The sequence below is a fragment of the Bufo gargarizans genome, unplaced genomic scaffold (assembly GCF_014858855.1).
Source record: "Bufo gargarizans isolate SCDJY-AF-19 unplaced genomic scaffold, ASM1485885v1 original_scaffold_1968_pilon, whole genome shotgun sequence".
NCBI classification, from domain to species: Eukaryota; Metazoa; Chordata; class Amphibia; order Anura; family Bufonidae; genus Bufo; species Bufo gargarizans.
Genome location: NW_025334589.1, coordinates 47580 through 72532, shown reverse-complemented (window position 1 = coordinate 72532; position 24953 = coordinate 47580). Strand labels below are relative to the sequence as shown.

Sequence of the window (24953 nt, the reverse complement as noted above, 5' to 3'; positions counted from 1 at the left end):
TATAGCGCAGGGTCCTAGAGACTGACACAGTCCTGATGTATAGAGCAGGGTCCTAGAGACAGACAGTCCTGATGTATAGCGTAGGGTCCTAGAGACTGACACAGTCCTGATGTATAGCGCAGGGTCCTAGAGACTGACACAGTCCTGATGTATAGCGCAGGGTCCTAGAGACTGACACAGTCCTGCTGTATAGCGCAGGGTCCTAGAGACTGACACAGTCCTGATGTACAGTGCAGGGTCCTAGAGACTGACACAGTCCTGATGTATAGCGCAGGGTCCTAGAGACTGACACAGTCCTGATGTATAGCGCAGGGTCCTAGAGACTGACACAGTCCTGATGTACAGCGCAGGGTCCTAGAGACTGACACAGTCCTGATGTATAGCGCAGGGTCCTAGAGACTGACACAGTTGCTGCATTAATCTTGTTTATTTCTTACAAACACATCTCAGGTCTACAAATATTCATCTTCATGTTTCTGGATTATACGGAAACTGATCCTGCCAGTCTAGAAATCTACAAGGCAATTACAGCAGCCTCCACTGTGTCCAGTGAACATCGCAGCTTCATTGCAAGCACTTTAAGGCACTGCGGAGTAACACTGATAGTGCTGCTGAGTCCTCCCCATTCATCACTATAGTACACTGCCCTCTGGAGGTGAGGCGTGGAACAGCGCCAGAAGATCCCCGGGGAGAATACACCATAATAACACTAGCAACATCTTCATAGCAGGAGCCGCCCAGTGCGTCCACAAAATCTTCACCCCAACACCCCAGGATCAGCGCCCCTCATTTCTTCATAGGAAGAATCTTTCTCCGTTTCACCTGAAGGATCTCAGAAGCGTCTCGGTTTACGTCCCCCAAAGATTCTTCGGCACCCTAAAAAGCATTACAAGAAAAGTTATACTGGGGATAAGCAAACTAATGAGGGTCATTATCCTGTACCCCGAGTGTCAGCGTCATTATCCTGTACCCCAAGTGTTAGTGTCATTATCCTGTACCCCAAGTGTCAGTGTCATTATCCTGTACCCCGAGTGTCAGCGTCATTATCCTGTACCCCGAGTGTCAGCGTCATTATCCTGTACCCCAAGTGTCAGTGTCATTATCCTGTACCCCGAGTGTCAGCGTCATTATCCTGTACCCCAAGTGTCAGTGTCATTATCCTGTACCCCGAGTGTCATTGTCATTATCCTGTACCCCGAGTGTCAGCGTCATTATCCTGTACCCCAAGTGTCAGCGTCATTATCCTGTACCCCGAGTGTCAGTGTCATTATCCTGTACCCCGAGTGTCAGTGTCATTATCCTGTACCCGAGTGTCAGTGTCATTATCCTGTACCCCGAGTGTCAGCGTCATTATCCTGTACCCCAAGTGTCATTGTCATTATCCTGTACCCCGAGTGTCAGTGTCATTATCCTGTACCCCGAGTGTCAGTGTCATTATCCTGTACCCCGAGTGTCAGTGTCATTATCCTGTACCCGAGTGTCAGTGTCATTATCCTGTACCCCGAGTGTCAGTGTCATTATCCTGTACCCCAAGTGTCAGTGTCATTATCCTGTACCCCAAGTGTCAGTGTCATTATCCTGTACCCCGAGTGTCAGTGTCATTATCCTGTACCCCGAGTGTCAGCGTCATTATCCTGTACCCCGAGTGTCAGCGTCATTATCCTGTACCCCGAGTGTCAGCGTCATTATCCTGTACCCCGAGTGTCAGCGTCATTATCCTGTACCCCGAGTGTCATTGTCATTATCCTGTACCCCGAGTGTCAGCGTCATTATCCTGTACCCCAAGTGTCAGCGTCATTATCCTGTACCCCGAGTGTCAGTGTCATTATCCTGTACCCCGAGTGTCAGTGTCATTATCCTGTACCCCGAGTGTCAGTGTCATTATCCTGTACCCCGAGTGTCAGCGTCATTATCCTGTACCCCAAGTGTCATTGTCATTATCCTGTACCCCGAGTGTCAGCGTCATTATCCTGTACCCCGAGTGTCAGTGTCATTACCCTGTACCCCGAGTGTCAGCGTCATTATCCTGTACCCTGAGTGTCAGCGTCATCATCCTGTACCCCGAGTGTCAGTGTCATTATCCTGTACCCCGAGTGTCAGCGTCATTATCCTGTACCCTGAGTGTCAGCGTCATTATCCTGTACCCTGAGTGTCAGCGTCATTATCCTGTACCCCGAGTGTCAGCGTCATTATCCTGTACCCTGAGTGTCAGCGTCATTATCCTGTACCCCGAGTGTCAGTGTCATTATCCTGTACCCCGAGTGTCAGTGTCATTATCCTGTACCCCGAGTGTCAGTGTCATTATCCTGTACCCCGAGTGTCAGTGTCATTATCCTGTACCCCGAGTGTCAGTGTCATTATCCTGTACCCAGAGTGTCAGCGTCATTATCCTGTACCCCGAGTGTCAGTGTCATTATCCTGTACCCAGAGTGTCAGCGTCATTATCCTGTACCCCGAGTGTCAGTGTCATTATCCTGTACCCAGAGTGTCAGCGTCATTATCCTGTACCCCGAGTGTCAGTGTCATTGTCCTTAGGGTAAAAAGAGACCTCTGACTGCAGAAGTTGGGGTGCATTCTGTCTGAGGGTCACTTACCGCTGCGTAGTCTCCAACCTCCGGGCGGCGCGGCGCTTCATGCTCTGCATTTCTCTGTTCCGCAGCCCGGCGGGCGAGCTCTACCTTGTAATACCCGGGGGGCGTCCACCCCACACCTTTCATCCAGTTGAGATCAGATTTGTATTTAACCTGGAAAGAGAAGATAAGAATGAATTCTGTAATAATCCTGTGAGGTCGTGACCCAGCTCGTCCGTACTCCGGCCGGGGGGCTGCTCCTTGTGGCGTCTCTCAGCGCTGGCGGATAGAGGGGGGCTCGGACCTGTACGGATCTGGATGACCCCCCCCACCTCCCTTTCTCCCACTCACATCGCTCTGCAGTCCGTGCGCCTGTTTGGCGTGTTTCAGGGCGAGCTGCTCGGGGTCACACGTGTACTGGTGCAGGTGCTGGCGGTACTTGATGTCGCTGGCCTGCTCCTGGCTCTTCTTGGCCTGGATGAATCCTGGTTGATCCATATGAGTCCGGACCCGGCACCTGCTCTCTTCTGACAGTTTCTTGTACTCCCGGTCGCTCAGGAGTTTGCCCACCTTCATAACATGCTGTGTTTTGGGGTCATCGCTGACGCTGCGGAAGCCGATCTGATGCCCCCTGTCCCTCACGAAGGCTTCTCTGTAGCGGAACTGCAGGAAGAATAATGAGATTTGTACCATGGAGCCATAACTGCATTACACATGGTATTCAGGGGTGAGGACCCCGGCGCAGGTGCTGCCTCCTAGTGGTGGGGCTTATAACTGGTTAAAGCCTCCAAACGTTTTTTTGCATTGCGCTCTGGATGACTTTGGAATTTTAGGAAAAAACATTCCTTAATCATGCAGCCCCACATCTTACATCACTGGCGATCTCTCTGGAAGCCTTGGCGGTCTGGAAGGGAATGGCGTCCAGGCGCAGGTCGTAGCCCGCCGCACGAGACTGCTCCCATAGAGTCCTGTAGGCTTTCTGTCAAAAGAAAAGATGAATAAATAACCATTCAAATCTTCTTGTCCATGTATGTCACAATATTTCTTCCAAAAATATGATAAACTGAGCGAAGCTGCACTGTAAAGTATAGAGCAGGAACAAAGCAGAAACCAAGAGACAGGCCCTGGACTGCACACTACCTCTCAGTACAGAGACACAGTGCAGCCGAGCTGAAGCGGATATAAGATGGATAAGATTGTAAATGATACAAATGTCAGCAAATCATCCTTCCCTGGATACATCGATCCAGACAAGAAAAGAAACGTACGTCACTTATCTGAGCCGCATTAATTCGAGCGCGAACAAAGTCCGGATGATCCGGAGGCAACGTAAATCTGTGCATCGACTCCTGATCCCCCGATTTATACAGTCTCTGCAAGAATAAAGATGGAAGAGGTCAAACCACAACAACTAAGCGCAGGCTTATCACCCTGAGCAACAGTATTACAGTATGTTATACTCCAGAGCTGCACTCACTATTCTGCTGGTGCAGTCACTGTGTACATACATTACTTATCCTGTACTGATCCTGAGTTACATCCTGTATTATACTCCAGAGCTGCACTCACTATTCTGCTGGTGCAGTCGCTGTGTACATACATTACTTATCCTGTACTGATCCTGAGTTACATCCTGTATTATACTCCAGAGCTGCACTCACTATTCTGCTGGTGCAGTCACTGTGTACATACATTACTTATCCTGTACTGATCCTGAGTTACATCCTGTATTATACTCCAGAGCTGCACTCACTATTCTGCTGGTGCAGTCACTGTGTACATACATTACTTATCCTGTACTGATCCTGAGTTACATCCTGTATTATACTCCAGAGCTGCACTCACTATTCTGCTGGTGCAGTCACTGTGTACATACATTACTTATCCTGTACTGGTCCTGAGTTACATCCTGTATTATACTCCAGAGCAGCACTCACTATTCTGCTGGCGCAGTCACTGTGTACATACATTACTTATCCTGTACTGATCCTGAGTTACATCCTGTATTATACTCCAGAGCTGCACTCACTATTCTGCTGGTGCAGTCACTGTGTACATACATTACGTATCCTGTACTGATCCTGAGTTACATCCTGTATTATACTCCAGAGCAGCACTCACTATTCTGCTGGTGCAGTCACTGTGTACATACATTACTTATCCTGTACTGATCCTGAGTTACATCCTGTATTATACTCCAGAGCTGTACTCACTATTTTGCAGCTCCAAAGCTGAAATCTCCCAGCATAATACTCCTTGTCTAGTGTAAGTGCAGAACGTTCACTGCAAATTTTCATTCTACACAAGGCACTGTACAGTTATCTCTTTACATTACATTAGTACATACGGTATAATTTCCTGGAGAGTTGTACTGACCTCACTGCACTGCTGATAGCTGTTCTTGGCATGGAGCAGGCTGGGAGAGTCTGTAACGGCTGTAAAAGACATTGATCCGGGACTTTGACGATATTTGGTCTGAGGAGAGAAAATTCAAAGCGCGGGGAATTCAACATCTTATATTCCAGTTCATATGAGGCAGTATTATAGTAGTTATATTCTTGTACATAGGAGCAGTATTATAGTAGTTATATTCTTGTACATAGGAGCAGTATTATAGTAGTTATATTCTTGTACATAGGATCAGTATTATAGTAGTTATATTCTTGTACATAGGAGGCAGTATTATAGGAGTTATATTCTTGTACATAGGAGTAGTATTATAGTAGTTATATTCTTGTACATAGGAGCAGTATTATAGTAGTTATATTCTTGTATATAGAATCAGTATTATAGTAGTATATTCCTGTACATAGGAGCAGTATTATAGTAGTTATATTCTTGTACATAGGAGCAGTATTATAGTAGTTATATTCTTGTACATAGGAGGCAGTATTATAGTAGTTATATTCTTGTACATAGGAGCAGTATTATAGTAGTTATATTCTTGTACATAGGAGCAGTATTATAGTAGTTATATTCTTGTACATAGGAGCAGTATTATAGTAGTTATATTCTTGTACATAGGAGCAGTATTATAGTAGTTATATTCTTGTACATAGGAGCAGTATTATAGTAGTTATATTCTTGTACATAGGATCAGTATTATAGTAGTTATATTCTTGTACATAGGAGGCAGTATTATAGGAGTTATATTCTTGTACATAGGAGTAGTATTATAGTAGTTATATTCTTGTACATAGGAGCAGTATTATAGTAGTTATATTCTTGTATATAGAATCAGTATTATAGTAGTTATATTCCTGTACATAGGAGCAGTATTATAGTAGTTATATTCTTGTACATAGGAGCAGTATTATAGTAGTTATATTCTTGTACATAGGAGGCAGTATTATAGTAGTTATATTCTTGTACATAGGAGGCAGTATTATAGTAGTTATATTCTTGTACATAGGAGGCAGTATTATAGTAGTTATATTCTTGTACATAGGAGGCAGTATTATAGTAGTTATATTCTTGTACATAGGAGGCAGTATTATAGTAGTTATATTCTTGTACATAGGAGTAGTATTATAGTAGTTATATTCTTGTACATAGGAGTAGTATTATAGTAGTTATATTCTTGTACATAGGAGCAGTATTATAGTAGTTATATTCTTGTAAATAGGAGGCAGTATTATAGTAGTTATATTCCTGTACATAGGAGCAGTATTATAGCAGTTATATTCTTGTACATAGGAGACAGTATTATAGTAGTTATATTCTTGTACATAGGAGGCAGTATTATAGTAGTTATATTCTGGTACATAGGAGCAGTATTATAGTAGTTATATTCTTGTACATAGGAGCAGTATTATAGCAGTTATATTCTTGTACATAGGAGACAGTAGTATAGTAGTTATATTCTTGTACATAGGAGGCAGTATTATAGTAGTTATATTCTGGTACATAGGAGCAGTATTATAGTAGTTATATTCTTGTACATAGGAGCAGTATTATAGTAGTTATATTCTTGTACATAGGAGCAGTAATATAGTAGTTATATTCTTGTACATAGGAGGCAGTATTATAGTAGTTATATTCCTGTACATAGGAGTAGTATTATAGTAGTTATATTCATGTACATAGGAGCAGTATTATAGCAGTTATATTCTTGTACATAGGAGACAGTATTATAGTAGTTATATTCTTGTACATAGGAGGCAGTATTATAGTAGTTATATTCTGGTACATAGGAGCAGTATTATAGTAGTTATATTCTTGTACATAGGAGCAGTATTATAGTAGTTATATTCTTGTACATAGGAGCAGTAATATAGTAGTTATATTCTTGTACATAGGAGGCAGTATTATAGTAGTTATATTCCTGTACATAGGAGTAGTATTATAGTAGTTATATTCTTGTACATAGGAGCAGTATTATAGTAGATATATTCTTGTACATAGGAGCAGTATTATAGTAGTTATATTCTTGTACATAGGAGGCAGTATTATAGTAGTTATATTCTTGTACATAGGAGCAGTATTATAGTAGTTATATTCTTGTACATAGGAGCAGTATTATAGTAGTTATATTCTTGTACATAGGAGCAGTAATATAGTAGTTATATTCTTGTACATAGGAGGCAGTATTATAGTAGTTATATTCCTGTACATAGGAGTAGTATTATAGTAGTTATATTCTTGTACATAGGAGCAGTAATATAGTAGTTATATTCTTGTACATAGGAGGCAGTATTATAGTAGTTATATTCCTGTACATAGGAGTAGTATTATAGTAGTTATATTCATGTACATAGGAGCAGTATTATAGCAGTTATATTCTTGTACATAGGAGACAGTATTATAGTAGTTATATTCTTGTACATAGGAGGCAGTATTATAGTAGTTATATTCTGGTACATAGGAGCAGTATTATAGTAGTTATATTCTTGTACATAGGAGCAGTATTATAGTAGTTATATTCTTGTACATAGGAGCAGTAATATAGTAGTTATATTCTTGTACATAGGAGGCAGTATTATAGTAGTTATATTCCTGTACATAGGAGTAGTATTATAGTAGTTATATTCTTGTACATAGGAGCAGTATTATAGTAGATATATTCTTGTACATAGGAGCAGTATTATAGTAGTTATATTCTTGTACATAGGAGGCAGTATTATAGTAGTTATATTCTTGTACATAGGAGCAGTATTATAGTAGTTATATTCTTGTACATAGGAGCAGTATTATAGTAGTTATATTCTTGTACATAGGAGCAGTAATATAGTAGTTATATTCTTGTACATAGGAGGCAGTATTATAGTAGTTATATTCCTGTACATAGGAGTAGTATTATAGTAGTTATATTCTTGTACATAGGAGCAGTATTATAGTAGATATATTCTTGTACATAGGAGCAGTATTATAGTAGTTATATTCTTGTACATAGGAGGCAGTATTATAGTAGTTATATTCTTGTACATAGGAGCAGTATTATAGTAGTTATATTCTTGTACATAGGAGCAGTATTATAGTAGTTATATTCTTGTACATAGGAGTAGTATTATAGTAGTTATATTCTTGTACATAGGAGTAGTATTATAGTAGTTATATTCTTGTACATAGGAGCAGTATTATAGTAGTTATATTCTTGTACATAGGAGCAGTATTATAGTAGTTATATTCTTAACCATATTTCTTTTTATTGAAAGAAAATCAAGGCCGAGGCCCACACATGACCATACAATGGCCAGGAATACAGAATAGTCATCCAGCATACACGTCAAGTGAGGGCATCACAAGTTATCATTGTCAATGAACAAATCATGAAAACATGACACAAGAAAAAAGGTGAGGGGGGGGAAAGAAGGAAAAGTCAGGAAGGTGAGGAGGGAGGGGAAACAAGAAGTGATACATTTCTGCTCTATCAAGCAAAGTGTCTATATACTTTCCATGGGGACCACAGTGTTAAGAAGCGAGAGCGTGAGTTACTTTCCCAGTGCGCCAACTCCTCAAAACGGTAGATCTGGTCAACCTTATCTGACCACATGTGGAGAGACGGTGAGGAATCACTTTTCCACAAAAAGGGGATAAGCAACTTCGCTGCGGTAAGTAGCATTGTCGGGAGGTTATTCTTAGCAGGAGTGAGGGTATCGTTAGGGCACCATACCAGAACAAGTTTAGCATCTAGCACAATCTTGGTCTTACAAATAGTGTTAATCAGAGACTCCACCTGTTTCCAAAACGGCTGAATCTTGTGACACAGCCACCAAATGTGAGACAGGGATCCGGTTTCTATGCCACATCTCCAACAGGTTTCAGGAATTTCTGGATTCAATTTATGCAGGAATTCGGGCGTCTTATACCACCTGCTGAGTAACTTAAAAGAATTCTCCTGGACTCTAACACAACGGTTAAACCCATGCGAATGAGCTAAAACAAAGGCTTTCTCTGGTTCTGTAAAGGTCAGAGATAGCTCCTTTTCCCAAGAGGCCATATAACTGAGCCCCGGAGGCAAGCTGGAGAGCATTTCTTTATACATCAGAGAAAGTTGCCTAAGGGGGGGCTTAATCGCTAGGACCTTCTTCTCCAGCCAGGAAGAAGAACCACTCCCCGCAAAGGATCCAGTACACTTAACTGAATCTCTCTTAAAATCTGCCAGGTGAAAGAAGGGAGCAGCTTTGACTTCGGGGCGGTTCAGTATAAAATTCCAGTCCAAACTACCATCTGGAAGAAGGACATCTCGCAAAGTGAGGTCAGCGAGCTTGGACCAAATCCCAGAGGGGTTTGACACGGCAGGGTGGATATGGGATTGCAAAAATTTGAGTGGCATACAGGAGTTTGGAAAGTTGAACAGGTGGGATTGGACCATCTTGGACCATTCTACAGCATCCCCTTCAAAAACGGAGAGGAGGCGCAGTGATTGGCTGAGAAGGGCCGAACACCCCATAAGGTAAGCCATTCCTGATTGGAGATCAGTGCAGACTCAAGTCGTGAACATAGTGAGCTAGATGGCCGGGACAAGGCTGTTACACATCTACATAATTGGACAGCAGTATAATATAATTTTACATCTGGCATCCCAAAACCCCCAAACCTTCTATCCCTTGTCAGAACATGGTAGGCAATGCGCGGGGATTTGCTATTCCATAGAAAGCGCGTGAACACTCGGCGGACCTCTGTGAAATACGAATTCGGCAACCAAATAGGGAGGGATTGCAGCATATATAGAAATTTGGGAAGGATGAATGTCTTAAGGTAATTTTTCCTTCCAACCCAAGATATAAATGGAAGCTTCAGGTTTTGTAAATGATTACGCACATCTTGCAAAAGTGGAGCAAAGTTGAGAGAGGCTAAGTCCTGGACATTAGCCGAGACTCGCGTCCCCAAGAACGTAATGTCTCTGGAGGCCCAGGCAAACGGGGTACTTTTTTTAAGGTTATTCATCATAGTTTTGGGGCAGGAAATATTGAGAGCCATGGATTTCCCATAGTTTATTTTAAAATTGGACACGAATCCAAAGTCCTCAAATATATTCAACAATTTGGGCAAGGACTCCGAAGGGTTGGAGGTCATAACCAAAAGGTCATCCGCAAATGCTGCAGTAACATGGTAGCCAGAGCCAACCCGTAGGCCTATAATATCTGGATCATCTCTAACTTTACACAGAAGGGTCTCCATCACTAAAACGAATAGTGCGGGTGAGAGGGGGCATCCCTGTCTCGTCCCATTAGTGATGCGAAATGGTGGGGACAGTGCTCCATTGACCTTGACCATGGCAGAGGGGGCCGAATATAGGGTATGGATAGCAGTAACAAACTGGTCTGGGAAGCCAAACCTCGCCAGGGTCCGCGACATAAAGTGCCAGCTGACCCTGTCGAAGGCCTTCTCCGCATCCGTACTTACCAGAACCAGAGGCTTTGAAGCTCTCTTCGCCCAATTCACCAGATGAAGAAGCCGCACCGTGTTTTCCGACCCCTGTCTGCCATGGACAAAGCCCACCTGCTCCTCATGGACCACGTCAGGAAGAACATCCTGAAGCCTAGAGGCAAGAATCTTCGCCCACCACTTCACATCATTGTTAAGCAGGGATATCGGCCTATAATTACTGCAGCAAGTCGGATCCTTATTTTCCTTATGGAGGACAGTAATGTGTGCCAACAAGGAGTGGGGAGCAAGCGAACCCCCAGTCAGGAGATAGTTACACAAATTCTGAAAACGAGGGATTAAAACATCTTGGAATGATTTATAATACACGATGGAAAAACCATCAGGCCCTGGACTCTTGCCTGACGGGATTGACATAAGAACTTTGCGGATTTCTGACTCTGAAATAGGTCTAGTTAGTTGGGAGGCCTTAGATGAGGAGATAGAAGGGAGATCAAGGGTCTGCAGGAATTTATCAGTGGCTTCCGCTAGGTCACCAGGCGTAGCTCCTGCCGGCGGGGGTAGATTATACAGGGCTTCATAGAAGGAACAAAATGCCTTGGCTATGTCTGGGGTGGACTTATGTAACAACCCCTTGGGATCCTTGATAGAGGAAACAAAGGAGTCAGAGAACTGTTTTTTGGCAATAGCCGACATCAGTTTGTTTCCCCTATTCCCATGGGCATAGGCCCTGAATCTGGATCTCAACACTAATTTTGCAGAAGTGACGTTTAATAAGTTTTTAAGACGCGTTCTGGCTTCAGTCAATTCCGTTAGGGTATGAATAGCCTGTGACTCCTTGTGGGAGGATTCTAAACGGGCAATGGTAGCCAGCAAAGCGTCCAAGGCCTTCGTCCTTTGCTTTTTTACATAAGCCCCCAAGGCAATAAGTTCTCCCCTAATGACCACTTTATGGGCTTCCCAAAGTATAGCTGGCGAGGGGGGGGAATCTGGGGTGTCATTAATACTAAAGAATTCCGAGATCGAGGCCCTAAGTTTGGTTACGTGTGAGGGGTCTGAGACCAAAGTGTCGTTAAGGCGCCACACACGTTCCTTCCTTTGCGGACCTGTCAAAGAGAAGCTAATAAAAACAGGGGCATGATCAGATAACGTTATATTGCCTATCCGGGCTCCAGAGACATTACGAATATACAGTCATGTGAAAAAATTAGGACACCCTTTGAAAGCATGTGGTTTTTTGTAACATTTTTAATAAAAGGTTATTTCATCTCCGTTTCAACAATACAGAGAGATTAAAGTAATCCAACTAAACAAAGAAAACTGAAGAAAAGTCTTTTCAAGATCTTCTGTAAATGTCATTCTACAAAAATGCCTATTCTAACTGAGGAAAAAGATAGGACACCCTCACATGTATTCCCTCTTAAATTGGCTCAGATCTCACACAGGTATATCACACCAGGTGCACATAATTAGTAGATCGTTACTCTGCATGTTGAATGAGGCTTGCCCTATTTAAACCTCAGACATTTAGTTTGGTGTGCTCCTGACTGTTGAAGTGAGAGTGAGCACCATGGTGAGAGCAAAAGAGCTGTCAGAGGACTTCAGAAAAAAGATTGTAGCAGCCTATGAGTCTGGGAAGGGATTTAAAAGATCTCAAAAGATTTTGAAATCAGCCATTCCACTGTCCGGAAGATAGTCTACAAGTGGAGGGCTTTCAAAACAACTGCCAACATGCCCAGGACTGGTCGCCCCAGCAAGTTCACCCCAAGAGCAGACCGCAAGATGCTAAAAGAGGTCTCCAAAAACCCTAAAGTGTCATCTCGAGAACTACAGCAGGCTCTGGCTACTGTTGATGTAGAAGTACATGCCTCTACAATCAGAAAGAGACTGTACAAGTTTAACTTGCATGGGAGGTGTGCAAGGAGGAAACCTTTGCTTTCCAAGAGAAACATCGAGGCCAGACTGACATTTGCCAGAGATAAAGTTGACAAAGACCAGGACTTCTGGAATAATGTTCTTTGGACAGATGAGTCCAAAATTGAATTATTTGGACACAACAGCAGAGGACATGTTTGGCGTAAACCAAACACAGCATTCCAAGAAAAGAACCTCATACCAACTGTGAAGCATGGAGGTGGAAGTGTCATGGTTTGGGGCTGCTTTGCTGCAGCAGGACCTGGTCAGCTCACCATCATAGAATCCACGATGAATTCTACTGTGTATCAGAAGGTGCTTGAAGAACATGTGAGACCATCAGTTAGAAAATTAAAGCTGAAGCGGAACTGGACCATGCAACATGACAATGACCCAAAACATACTAGTAAATCAACCAAAGATTGGCTGAAAAAGAAGAAATGGAGAGTCCTGGAATGGCCAAGTCAAAGTCCAGATTTGAATCCCATTGAGATGCTGTGGGGTGACTTGAAAAGGGCTGTACGTGCAAGAAACCCCTCAAACATCTCACAGCTGAAAAAGTTCTGCATTGAGGAGTGGGGTAAAATTTCCTCAGACCGATGTCGAAGACTGGTAGATGGCTACAAGAACCGTCTCACTGCAGTTATTTCAGCCAAAGGAGGTAACACTCGCTATTAGGGGCAAGGGTGTCCTATCTTTTTCCTCAGTTAGAATAGGCATTTTTGTAGAATGACATTTACAGAAGATCTTGAAAAGACTTTTCTTCAGTTTTCTTTGTTTAGTTGGATTACTTTAATCTCTCTGTATTGTTGAAACGGAGATGAAATAACCTTTTATTAAAAATGTTACAAAAAACCACATGCTTTCAAAGGGTGTCCTAATTTTTTCACATGACTGTATGAATCAGACATGAATAAATAATCCAATCTATGGAAGGACGTCTTAGCATGGGAGTAAAACGTATAGTCCCGTCCATTGGGATTCATGATCCGCCAAACGTCTAAAACTTTTAGTTTCCTCAGCGAAATTTTTAGCCTTTTTAATAACCTGTAAGACACAGAGGGTCTGCCCGCCGATGTGTCCACCGCTGGTTCCATGGCAACATTAAAGTCGCCCCCTAGAATCAGTAACCCCTCAGAGAAGGATGAGAGTGCAGTTAGGGTCTGAACGAGCCATGGGATTTGGCCTTTATTAGGTGCATACAAATTGGCGAGCGTTACCGGGGAGTCCCCCAAGACGCCCTTTACAAACAGGAATCTGCCTTCAGGGTCAGCGGATATAGTTTGGGGCTTAAAAGGAAGGCACTTATGTATGGCAATACTAACCCCCCTACTGGCCGAATCATGTGTGCTATGAAACCATTGCACAAATTTCTTAGGAGGAAACTTGGGAATTTTGCCTGTCCTAAAATGAGTCTCCTGCAGGAAGACCACTGACACCTTATCCTTCAGGAGGAGGGAAAGTGTCTGAGCCCGCTTGCATGGCTCGTTCAGACCATGTGCATTAAGTGAGGCTACAGTTATGGAGGACATTTTTGTATACATACAGCTGTATATGAGCATATGGTACACCAGGTCCCAGAAAGAAGCACCAAGATAAAGAGAGCAGCGGAAAGGAGGGGAGGGAAGGAGCCCAAATAGAAATGGACTAGTGAGGGGGCAATTGAAGCGCTTCTGGTCTCTAACATATAGACCAAAAAAGAACGAAAAAAGTGAAAGAAAACACATCCAGCACCGGGATCATCCGGTCATTACCCTGCACATGAGGGGAGAGGAAACCCCTTTTTGGAGGCCTGCCTCAGCAGGAAATCGTCCCATTTAAGACATAACGTTTCATAAAAACCATAGATTATGAGCTGAATAGCAGCGAAACATAGGGCCATTAGGGAAAGGCCAGAGTCCGCTAAACAAAACATTTTGCACAGAGGTAGAGGTTACCAACTCTTCACATTAACGGAGTGAAATAAAGCATGGCATTAGCAGTTCATGCTCATACAAACAGCCAAAAACCTTGTCACAGGCTCAGGTGAGAGCCCTGTCCGACTTGCTGCGTCCCGATCGATCCGGCCTGCCCGCAGATGCCGTCTGCCAGGCAGATACTCGCGGTGGTAAAGGCAGGGGGCCATCTTGGTCGGCTGGCAACCACGAGGAAATTTCCACCGGAGGGACATCTAGGGACCTCCAGACCGATTCCAGATCCGCAGGCGACCGCACCGTGAGCAGTTTTCCATTCCTGGACACCGACAGACCGAATGGGTACAGCCACCTGAACGGAGTAGACGTCTTGCGAAGAACATCAAGGAGAGGCTTGAACAAGCGTCGCTTTGCCAGGGTAGATGGCGCCAGGTCCTGGAACATCTGTAGCGGTACGTTGTCATACTCCAACATTTCCATCTCTCTTTGCCTTTTCAGGAGAGCTGCGGTGTCTACGTAGCTCAGTAGGCCGCAAATTACGTCGCGTGGCGGATCTTGGGGTTTAGGCCTAGGGCGCAATGCCCTGTGTATGCGCTCCACCACTATCCCCTCTGCTCTATCAGGCCCAAGCATCGTGGAGAACAGTTCTCGCGCCACTTTCGGCAAGGCCTCCGCCACCATTGATTCAGGTAGGCCGCGAATGCGTATGTTGCGCCGGCGACTCTGGTTCTCCTGATCTTCCAATTTCAAGAAGGCGTCGTTCAATAGGGCTTTGTGAGACGCAAGCACCTCTGCCGCTTTACCCTCATAGGTCAGTATGGCTTCTTGCGTGCTTTCCAGCGTGACCACCCTCTGGCCTAGATGTTTGATATCATCCTTAATGTCCGCCAAATCCTGCTTGAGAGGCGTAAGGGCAGATTCAAGAACCCGGCGAAGGGTCCGTTCCGACAGCGGCGGATCTCTAGGCCTCCTGTCTGAAATATCAGAACCACTGCCCGCATCCGACATTTCTCCTGCATCAGAGTCCGGAGCGGTAGACGCCGCCATATTGGCGCCTTTCAGTGCGGCAGCTCTTGGCGTTTTTCGCAGGAATTTCTCCATCTCTGGTTGTTTAGGGAGCCTTGGGGTCAACTCCGAACTTCCTCTGGTCTTATCCTTGCCAGATCTCCCCATAATGAGGCAAATCAAACGCTTATATAGGGCAAATGAACCGGAATGCTGGAGGAGCTCAAGCTCGTGCGGCCATTCAGCAGCGTGGCTCGGCTCCGCCCCTATAGTAGTTATATTCTTGTACATAGGAGCAGTATTATAGTAGTTATATTCTTGTACATAGGAGCAGTATTATAGTAGTTATATTCCTGTACATAGGAGCAGTATTATAGTAGTTATATTCTTGTACATAGGGGCAGTATTATAGTAGTTATATTCTTGTACATAGGAGCAGTATTATAGTAGTAATATTCTTGTACATAGGAGGCAGTATTATAGTAGTTATATTCTTGTACATAGGAGCAGTATTATAGTAGTTATATCCTTGTACATAGGAGCAGTATTATAGTAGTTATATTCTTGTACATAGAAACAGTATTATAGTAGTTATATTCTTGTACATAGAAGCAGTATTATAGTAGTTATATTCTTGTACATAGGAGTAGTATTATAGTAGTTATATTCTTGTACATAGGAGGCAGTATTATAGTAGTTATATTCTTGTACATAGGAGTAGTATTATAGTAGTTATATTCTTGTACATAGGAGCAGTATTATAGTAGATATATTCTTGTACATAGGAGCAGTATTATAGTAGTTATATTCTTGTACATAGGAGGCAGTATTATAGTAGTTATATTCTTGTACATAGGAGCAATATTATAGTAGTTATATTCTTGGACATAGGAGCAGTATTATAGTAGTTATATTCTTGTACATAGGAGGCAGTATTATAGTAGTTATATTCCTGTACATAGGAGCAGTATTATAGTAGCTATATTCTTGTACATAGGAGCAGTATTATAGTAGTTATATTCTTGTACATAGGAGGCAGTATTATAGTAGTTATATTCCTGTACATAGGAGGCAGTATTATAGTAGTTATATTCTTGTACATAGGAGCAGTATTATAGTAGTTATATTCTTGTACATAGGAGGCAGTATTATAGTAGTTATATTCCTGTACATAGGAGGCAGTATTATAGTAGTTATATTCCTGTACATAGGAGCAGTATTATAGTAGTTATATTCTTGTACATAGGAGGCAGTATTATAGTAGTTATATTCCTGTACATAGGAGGCAGTATTATAGTAGTTATATTCTTATACATAGGAGCAGTATTATAGTAGTTATATTCTTGTACATAGGAGCAGTATTATAGTAGTTATATTCTTGTACATAGGAGCAGTATTATAGTAGTTATATTCCTGTACATAGGAGCAGTATTATAGTAGTTATATTCTTGTACATAGGAGGCAGTATTATAGTAGTTATATTCCTGTACATAGGAGGCAGTATTATAGTAGTTATATTCTTGTACATAGGAGCAGTATTATAGTAGTTATATTCCTGTTCATAGGAGCAGTATTATAGTACTTATATTCTTGTACTTAGGAGCAGTATTATAGTAGTTATATTCTTGTACATAGGAGGCAGTATTATAGTAGTTATATTCTTGTACATAGGAGGCAGTATTATAGTAGTTATATTCCTGTACATAGGAGGCAGTATTATAGTAGTTATATTCTTGTACATAGGAGCAGTATTATAGTAGTTATATTCTTGTACATAGGATCAGTATTATAGTAGATATATTCTTGTACATAGGAGGCAGTATTATAGTAGTTATATTCTTGTACATAGGAGCAGTATTATAGTAGTTATATTCTTGTACATAGGAGCAGTATTATAGTAGATATATTCTTGTACATAGGAGCAGTATTATAGTAGTTATATTCTTGTACATAGGAGGCAGTATTATAGTAGTTATATTCCTGTACATAGGAGCAGTATTATAGTACTTATATTCTTGTACTTAGGAGCAGTATTATAGTAGTTATATTCTTGTACATAGGAGCAGTATTATAGTAGTTATATTCTTGTACATAGGAGCAGTATTATAGTAGTTATATTCTTGTACATAGGAGCAATATTATAGTAGTTATATTCCTGTACATAGGAGGCAGTATTATAGTAGTTATATTCTTGTACATAGGAGGCAGTATTATAGTAGTTATATTCTTGTACATAGGAGGCAGTATTATAGTAGTTATATTCTTGTACATAGGAGGCAGTATTATAGTAGTTACTGAATGTTCTTGTACATAGGAGGCAGTATTATAGTAGTTATATTCTTGTACATAGGAGCAGTATTATAGTAGTTATATTCTTGTACATAGGAGCAGTATTATAGTAGGTATATTCTTGTACATATGAGGCAGTATTATAGTAGTTATATTCTTGTACATAGGAGCAGTATTATAGTAGTTATATTCTTGTACATAGGAGCAGTATTATAGTAGTTACATTCCTGTACATAGGAGCAGTATTATAGTAGTTATATTCTTGTACATAGGATGCAGTATTATAGTAGTTATGTTCTTGTACATAGGAGGCAGTATTATAGTAGTTATGTTCTTGTACATAGGAGGCAGTATTGTACTAGTTATATTATTTTTGAGTCAGGAATATGCTCAGTGTAGCGGTCATTTCCCTCATCCCCTTGGCAGCTTGCATACACCAGGGGGAGACACTGAGCTCAGGGGAGTTCTTTCTCAGGACCTCTCACCTCACTGATGAGCTCTCCGGCTTTCTTCACACTTTGTATATGGGGAGATCCCGCTGCCTCCCACCCTACTCCTCTCAGGAAGTTTAGGTCAGATTTATATCGAGACTGTGGAGGAAGGAAGAGGAAGACGATTGTGATTAATTCAGGATCCCAGAGGAGCAGCATCAAATAAGACGTCTTCCCAGTAAACGAGAGGCAGCCATTAAATAATAGAGCAGAGTCGGGACGTTTCGGTCATAGGGGGAATTAATATTCATTATATTATTGTTGGCGGCGGCTTTCACACACAAATGTATTTAACTGTGATAATGTGTAATGAAAGTGTATCAGATGCTTATTAATTATTCACATCAGGGCAGGGAATCATGGGTAATCAGCGCCCTCCCCCATACACAGTGCAGTCAGCATTAGTAGAGTTTTATGTATCTCTTTCTGCGTATATTCTGCAGGTTTGTTATTTCATGTTGCCAGGCAACCACTTGCTTCCTGTCTGGGTGACCACCATTAGCATCCATGTATCTCCCAGTCATGATGTCTTCTATGCACCGCTGTACAGGAGACTGCATTTCTATGGTGAACAGCGGAAAACAATTATCACCTGTTCACTGGACGCCAAAACCCTCTTCTACCTGCCTGACCAAGTAGCTGGGTGGCAGCCCCAATGGGCGTCATAACAGCGGACATGGTGGCCATCACCCAGCTTTCCCAGAAAAAAAATCAAACGATGACTGAAAAACTTATTGCAATCTAAAACAAAAGGCTTCCAGAGCTGCGCTCGTTAATAACCCCCATCGTGTGAGCTGCAATCTTCATGAGGATTTGATGTGTGATATCCATTTTCTAAAGAAAATATTCTCAATCTGCGATGATTAGAGGTTTAACGAGCGGCTTTGATCAGCATCAATAATTGAACGTCGTCGTATTCATCCTCCCCGCACATCAAGCCGTTAAGCGGACCTGTTTGCATTTGTTCACACGCCGCGCCGGTAAATAATGGATCATGTCTGATACCAGAGACCTCGAGCGGATGAAGCATTCGCCGCCATCAGATATTCCCTGTGTTGCATTATTTTCTGCGCCCTTAATTAATAATGGGAAATGTTCATCAAGTGTCAAAACGGCGCAAACACAGCGACCGATCCCGGCTAATAAACGTAACTGCGGCAACAGCGGGAAAACAAAATGCAAATAGTAAGAACAGCTATCACAGTGCGCCCTCCACAGATCCCCCATAACAGTGCGTCATCCACAGAACCCCATAACAGTGTCATCCACAGATCCCCCATAACAGTGTCATCCACAGATCCCCCATAACAGTGCGTCATCCACAGATCCCCATAACATTGTAATCAACAGATCCCCCATAACAGTGTCATTCACAGATCCCCCATAACAGTGTCATCCACAGATCCCCATAACAGTGTCATCCACAGATCCCCCATAACAGTGTCATCCACAGATCCCCATAACAGTGTCATCCACAGATCCCCATAACAGTGTCATCCACAGATCCCCCATAACAGTGCCACCCACAGATTCCCCCATAACAGTGTCAGCCACAGATCCCCCATAACAGTGTCATCCATAGATCCCCTAAAACAGTGTCATCCACAGATCCCCCATAACATTGTCATCCACAGATCCCCTAAAACAGTGTGTCATCCACAGATCCCCCATAACAGTGCCACCCACAGATTCCCCCATAACAGTGTCAGCCACAGATCCCCCATAACAGTGTCATCCATAGATCCCCTAAAACAGTGTCATCCACAGATCCCCCATAACAGTGTCATCCACAGATCTCCCCAAAACAGTGTGTCATCCACAGATCCCCCATACCAGTGTCATCCACAGATCCCCCATACCAGTGCGTCATCCACAGATCCCCCATAACATTGTCATCAACAGATCCCCATAGCATTGTGTCATCCACAGATCGCCATAACAGTGACATCCACAGATCGCCCATAACAGTGTCATCCACAGATCCCCCATAACAGTGACATCCACAGATCCCCCATAACAGTGTCATCCACAGATCCCCATAACAGTGTCATCCACAGATCCCCAAAAACAGTGTCATCCACAGATCCCCAAAAACAGTGTCATCCACAGATCCCCCAAAACAGTGTCATCCACAGATCCCCAAAACAGTGTCATCCACAGATCCCCTATAACAGTGTCATCCACAGATCCCCCATAACAGTGTCACCCACAGATCCCACATAACAGTGTCATCCACAGATCCCATATAACAGTGTCATCCACAGATCCCCTATAACAGTGTCACCCACAGATCCCACATAACAGTGTCATCCACAGATTCCCATAACAGTGTCATCCACAGATCCCCATAACAGTGTCATCCACAGATCCCATATAACAGTGTCATCCACAGATCCCCTATAACAGTGTCATCCACAGATCCCACATAACAGTGTCATCCACAGATCCCATATAACAGTGTCATCCACAGATCCCCTATAACAGTGTCACCCACAGATCCCACATAACAGTGTCATCCACAGATTCCCATAACAGTGTCATCCACAGATCCCCATAACAGAGTCATCCACAGATCCCACATAACAGTGTCATCCACAGATCCCCCATAACAGTGTCATCCACAGATCCCATATAACAGTGTCATCCACAGATCCCCTATAACAGTGTCATCCACAGGTCCCACATAACAGTGTCATCCACAGATCCCATATAACAGTGTCATCCACAGATCCCCTATAACAGTGTCACCCACAGATCCCACATAACAGTGTCATCCACAGATTCCCATAACAGTGTCATCCACAGATCCCCCATAACAGTTTCACCCATAGATCCCCCATAACAGTGTTATCCACAGATTCCCATAACAGTATCACCCACAGATCCCCCATAACAGTGTCACTCATAGATCCCCCATAACAGTGTCATCCACAGATCCCCCATAACAGTGTCACCCACAGATCCCCCATAACAGTGTCACCCACAGATCCCCCATAACAGTGTCACCCATAGATCCCCCATAACAGTGTCATCCACAGATCCCCCATAACAGTGTCATCCACAGATCCCCTATAACAGTGTCATCCACAGATCCCACATAACAGTGTCATCCACAGATCCCACATAACAGTGTCATCCACAGATCCCCCATAACAGTGTCATCCACAGATCCCCCATAACAGTGTCATCCACAGATACCCCATAACAGTGTCATCCACAGATCCCCCATAACAGTGTCATCCACAGATCCCCCATAACAGTGTCATCCACAGATCCCACATAACAGTGTCATCCACAGATCCCCCATAACAGTATCACCCACAGATTCCCCCATAACAGAGTATCTCTGCAGACCCTCATGCTGTCTCTCACCTCACTCTGCAGCAGATGTGCTTGCTTCGCACATTGCAGTCTTAGATCCTTAGAGTCGGTCGTGTACTGGTGGAGCAGAACCTTGTAGTCCTGGTCGCTGACCAAAGCTTGCGCCTTCTTGGCGTGCACCAGGTCCATCATGTCAGAGGAGAGATGATACTGGGAGTGGAGATGATGGGAATCCTTCTTGTACTCCTGCTCGCTCTGCAACTTGGCGACACGCAGACAGCGCAGGATATTGGGATCGTCCAAGACGCTCCGAGTGCCGATGTGTTTCCCTCTCTCAGCAACGTAATCGTGTTTGTATTTGTACTGTGAATGACACCAGAGATCAGCGTGAGAGATCAGCGTGATACACGGCCACAGTCACATGACCCCATGTGGAATAGTGCACATCATACTGTACTCACATCGCTGGCTATAGACCCCGACAACTTCGCAGTCTGGAACTGTAGTGCGTCCATTGTGAGGTTGTGACCGTGAGCGCGCATATTGAGCCAGGATTCCCTGTACTTTATCTGCGGAGAACAGAAAACGCATCACAATCCGGTAATACAGCGCAATCACGGAAACCTGCAGTCCTATGTAACAGCACAGATAACACAGTGATAACTGAGTATAGATAATGTAGAAGATATCACCTGCAGTCCTATGTAACACCACAGATAACACAGTGATAACTCTCTGAGTACAGATAATGTAGTAGATGATACCTGCAGTCCTATGTAACACCACAGATAACACAGTGATAACTCTCTGAGTACAGATAATGGAGTAGATGTCACCTGCAGTCCTATGTAACACCACAGCTAACACAGTGATAACTCTCTGAGTACAGATAATGGAGTAGATGTCACCTGCAGTCCTATGTAACACCACAGATACCACAGTGATAACTCTCTGAGTACAGATAATGTAGTAGATGTCACCTGCAGTCCTATGTAACACCACAGCTAACACAGTGATAACTCTCTGAGTACAGATAATGTAGTAGATGTCACCTGCAGTCCTATGCAACACCACAGATAACACAGTGATACTATTATGAATTGTAGAATAAGACTGCAGAACATTTGTTAACCCTTTACACCCAGTGCTTACGTCACTGATGTTGACAGCATTCAGTTTGGCGCGGACGTGTTCCGGGAGCTCCAGCACGGCGGTGTAGTGGTGCAGGACCTCCTCCCCGGCCGCTCTGTACAGCCGCTGTATATAGGAAAACAATGGTCAGCTCCTGCCTCCAGTAATGACATTGTGTCCATCACACATGGAAATATTGTATCATCCTAATGATGTGCATAGTGGTGGTCGGACCAGAAGTATCTGACCCCCCCCCCCCCATTCTGATATTGGGTTCTGTCATTTCAGTCACCTTCTGCTTGGAACCCTGCAGATTGGGAGCTCAAAGTGGCCCTGCTAAAAAAAACATAGAAGTGGCCACATGTTGTAGGCGGAGCCAAACTAGTAGAGGGTGTGGCAAGCCAAGTGGGTGGGGTTTATCTGTAGGGTAATCTGTAGTTTATATTGATATAATTTTGGACTGTATATGACATTACCAGCTGAGCCACAGGCTTCACTGTAGTGAGGGGCAGGAATGTGTCTATCTAAAAACCTTCAGTAGTATTCACGTACAATGTCCCGGTATCTACAGGGATAACAGCAAAAGGCTAAATGTAATGGAGCTAAATATATTACAATACACACAATTACATTTTGGAACGATAGATAGATAGATAGATAGATAGATAGAGTCCGGGTATGCAGAGATGTATCTGTAGGTGCACTGTACATGAAGACTATTGAATTCCTTTCATAAATAACAGTGCTGTCTGTAGCACGCTGGTGAGGTCTCAGTCTCCCGAACAGGAGGCTGTGAGTTTGCATCCCGGTAATAATTTAAAAGTAGAGACTGAATAAACTCTGAATTTACAGAGGTATTCACACACCCGGTCAGACTGCTGATAGTATTTGGGGATACCCCACAGGATAATTCTATGTATGGAGTCAGGCGGGAGACTCCTAAGGGCTGCCTGCTCTGTGTAAAGACCAAACTTCAGCCCAATGCAGTCCTCCCCTGGCACCCAAAATATTCTATGTACTCTGAGGTTCAATGTCACCATTTTCATCTTTACTTGCCCTCAGTGAATGAAAACATTCTTCTTGAGAGTTACAAATTGTAAACTCCTGATGTAGTCACTTACACAGCTGAGATTTTGTTGCACTGTGTCAGTGCAGAAAATAGTGATGTGCCTTGAATCCAGCACAGGAGAAAGAACATTTACACTGCTGCAGCTGTTAGAAGTATTAACATAGGGTTTTATCTTCCAGCTGGAAACAAACATGTTTCGATTCATTGACAGGAAAAAATTCAGACATAGCTGCAGTGCTGTATCCGGAATCAATACCCCTTCATTTTATGATCAGTTGGGGTCTCAGCATTTGTTCCCCACAATGAGCCATTGCAAGTCTAATAACGGCCATCACTTGCTATTCCTGGAAAACCCTTGCACAGGAGACTGCACTGGCCCTTTAAATTTGTGGAATCACCAGTGTCACTCACCTCATTGGTTATCTTGTTGCTGAATTTAGCGTGCAAAACGTCCAGGGAGTCGGCTACAGTCGTGTATCTAAACGTGTGCGGCTGCTGTCGGTATTTGCTCTGTGTGAAGCAGAGAACAAGAACATTGCAATAATGAGAACCGGAACCCAAAATCCTCCAGTACAAGCTAAAGGAGATCCTTCTACAGAGAGAAGACTGCGCCTGGTCCCCAAGAAGAAAGCCCCACCACTACAAGGGCCTGAAATGGCTGATAACAGGGAGCAATAGCCTGTATTCTCCTGTCCTACAGTCATCCTCTCCTCTGAAATGGCTGATAACAGGGGGCAATAGACTGTATTCTCCTGTCCTACAGTCATCCTCTCCCCTGAAATGGCTGATAACAGGGAGCAATAGACTGTATTCTCCTGTCCTACAGTCATCCTCTCACCTGAAATGGCTGATAACAGGGGGCAATAGACTGTATTCTCCTGTCCTACAGTCATCCTCTCCACTGGAATGGCTGATAACAGGGAGCAATAGACTGTATTCTCCTGTCCTACAGTCATCCTCTCCCCTGAAATGGCAGATAACAGGGGGCAATAGACTGTATTCTCCTGTCCTACAGTCATCCTCTCCCCTGAAATGGCAGATAACAGGGGGCAATAGACTGTATTCTCCTGTCCTACAGTCATCCTCAACCCTGAAATGTCTGATAACAGGGGGCAATAGACTGTATTCCCCTGTCCTACAGTCATCCACAACCCTGAAATGGCTGATAACAGGGGGCAATAGACTGTATTCTCCTGTCCTACAGTCATCCTCTCCCCTGAAATGGCTGATAACAGGGGCAATAGACTGTATTCTCCTGTCCTACAGTCATCCTCTCCCCTGAAATGGCTGATAACAGGGGGTAATAGACTGTATTCTCCTGTCCTACAGTCATCCTCTCCCCTGAAATGTCTGATAACAGGAGGCAATAGACTGTATTCTCCTGTCCTACAGTCATCCTCTCCCCTGAAATGGCTGATAA

The 24953-nt window shown here is 43.3% G+C and overlaps 1 protein-coding gene across 1 annotated transcript in view; it reads right to left on the bottom strand.

The window, feature by feature from the left end:
- Positions 1-411: 411 nt before the first annotated feature.
- LOC122923835 (nebulin-related-anchoring protein-like) overlaps positions 412-24953 on the bottom strand; it is a 68030-nt gene continuing 43488 nt past the window's right edge. Inside the window, exons 29-39 of the mRNA XM_044274678.1 lie at positions 23945-24043; positions 22486-22590; positions 21795-21902; positions 21385-21696; positions 18007-18111; positions 4947-5045; positions 3839-3943; positions 3442-3549; positions 2922-3233; positions 2595-2744; positions 412-876 (exon numbers count right to left, since the gene is read on the bottom strand). Of these exons, the coding sequence (XP_044130613.1) occupies positions 787-876; positions 2595-2744; positions 2922-3233; positions 3442-3549; positions 3839-3943; positions 4947-5045; positions 18007-18111; positions 21385-21696; positions 21795-21902; positions 22486-22590; positions 23945-24043 (1593 nt within the window). The 3' untranslated portion in view covers positions 412-786. The remainder of the gene's footprint in view (positions 877-2594; positions 2745-2921; positions 3234-3441; positions 3550-3838; positions 3944-4946; positions 5046-18006; positions 18112-21384; positions 21697-21794; positions 21903-22485; positions 22591-23944; positions 24044-24953) is intronic.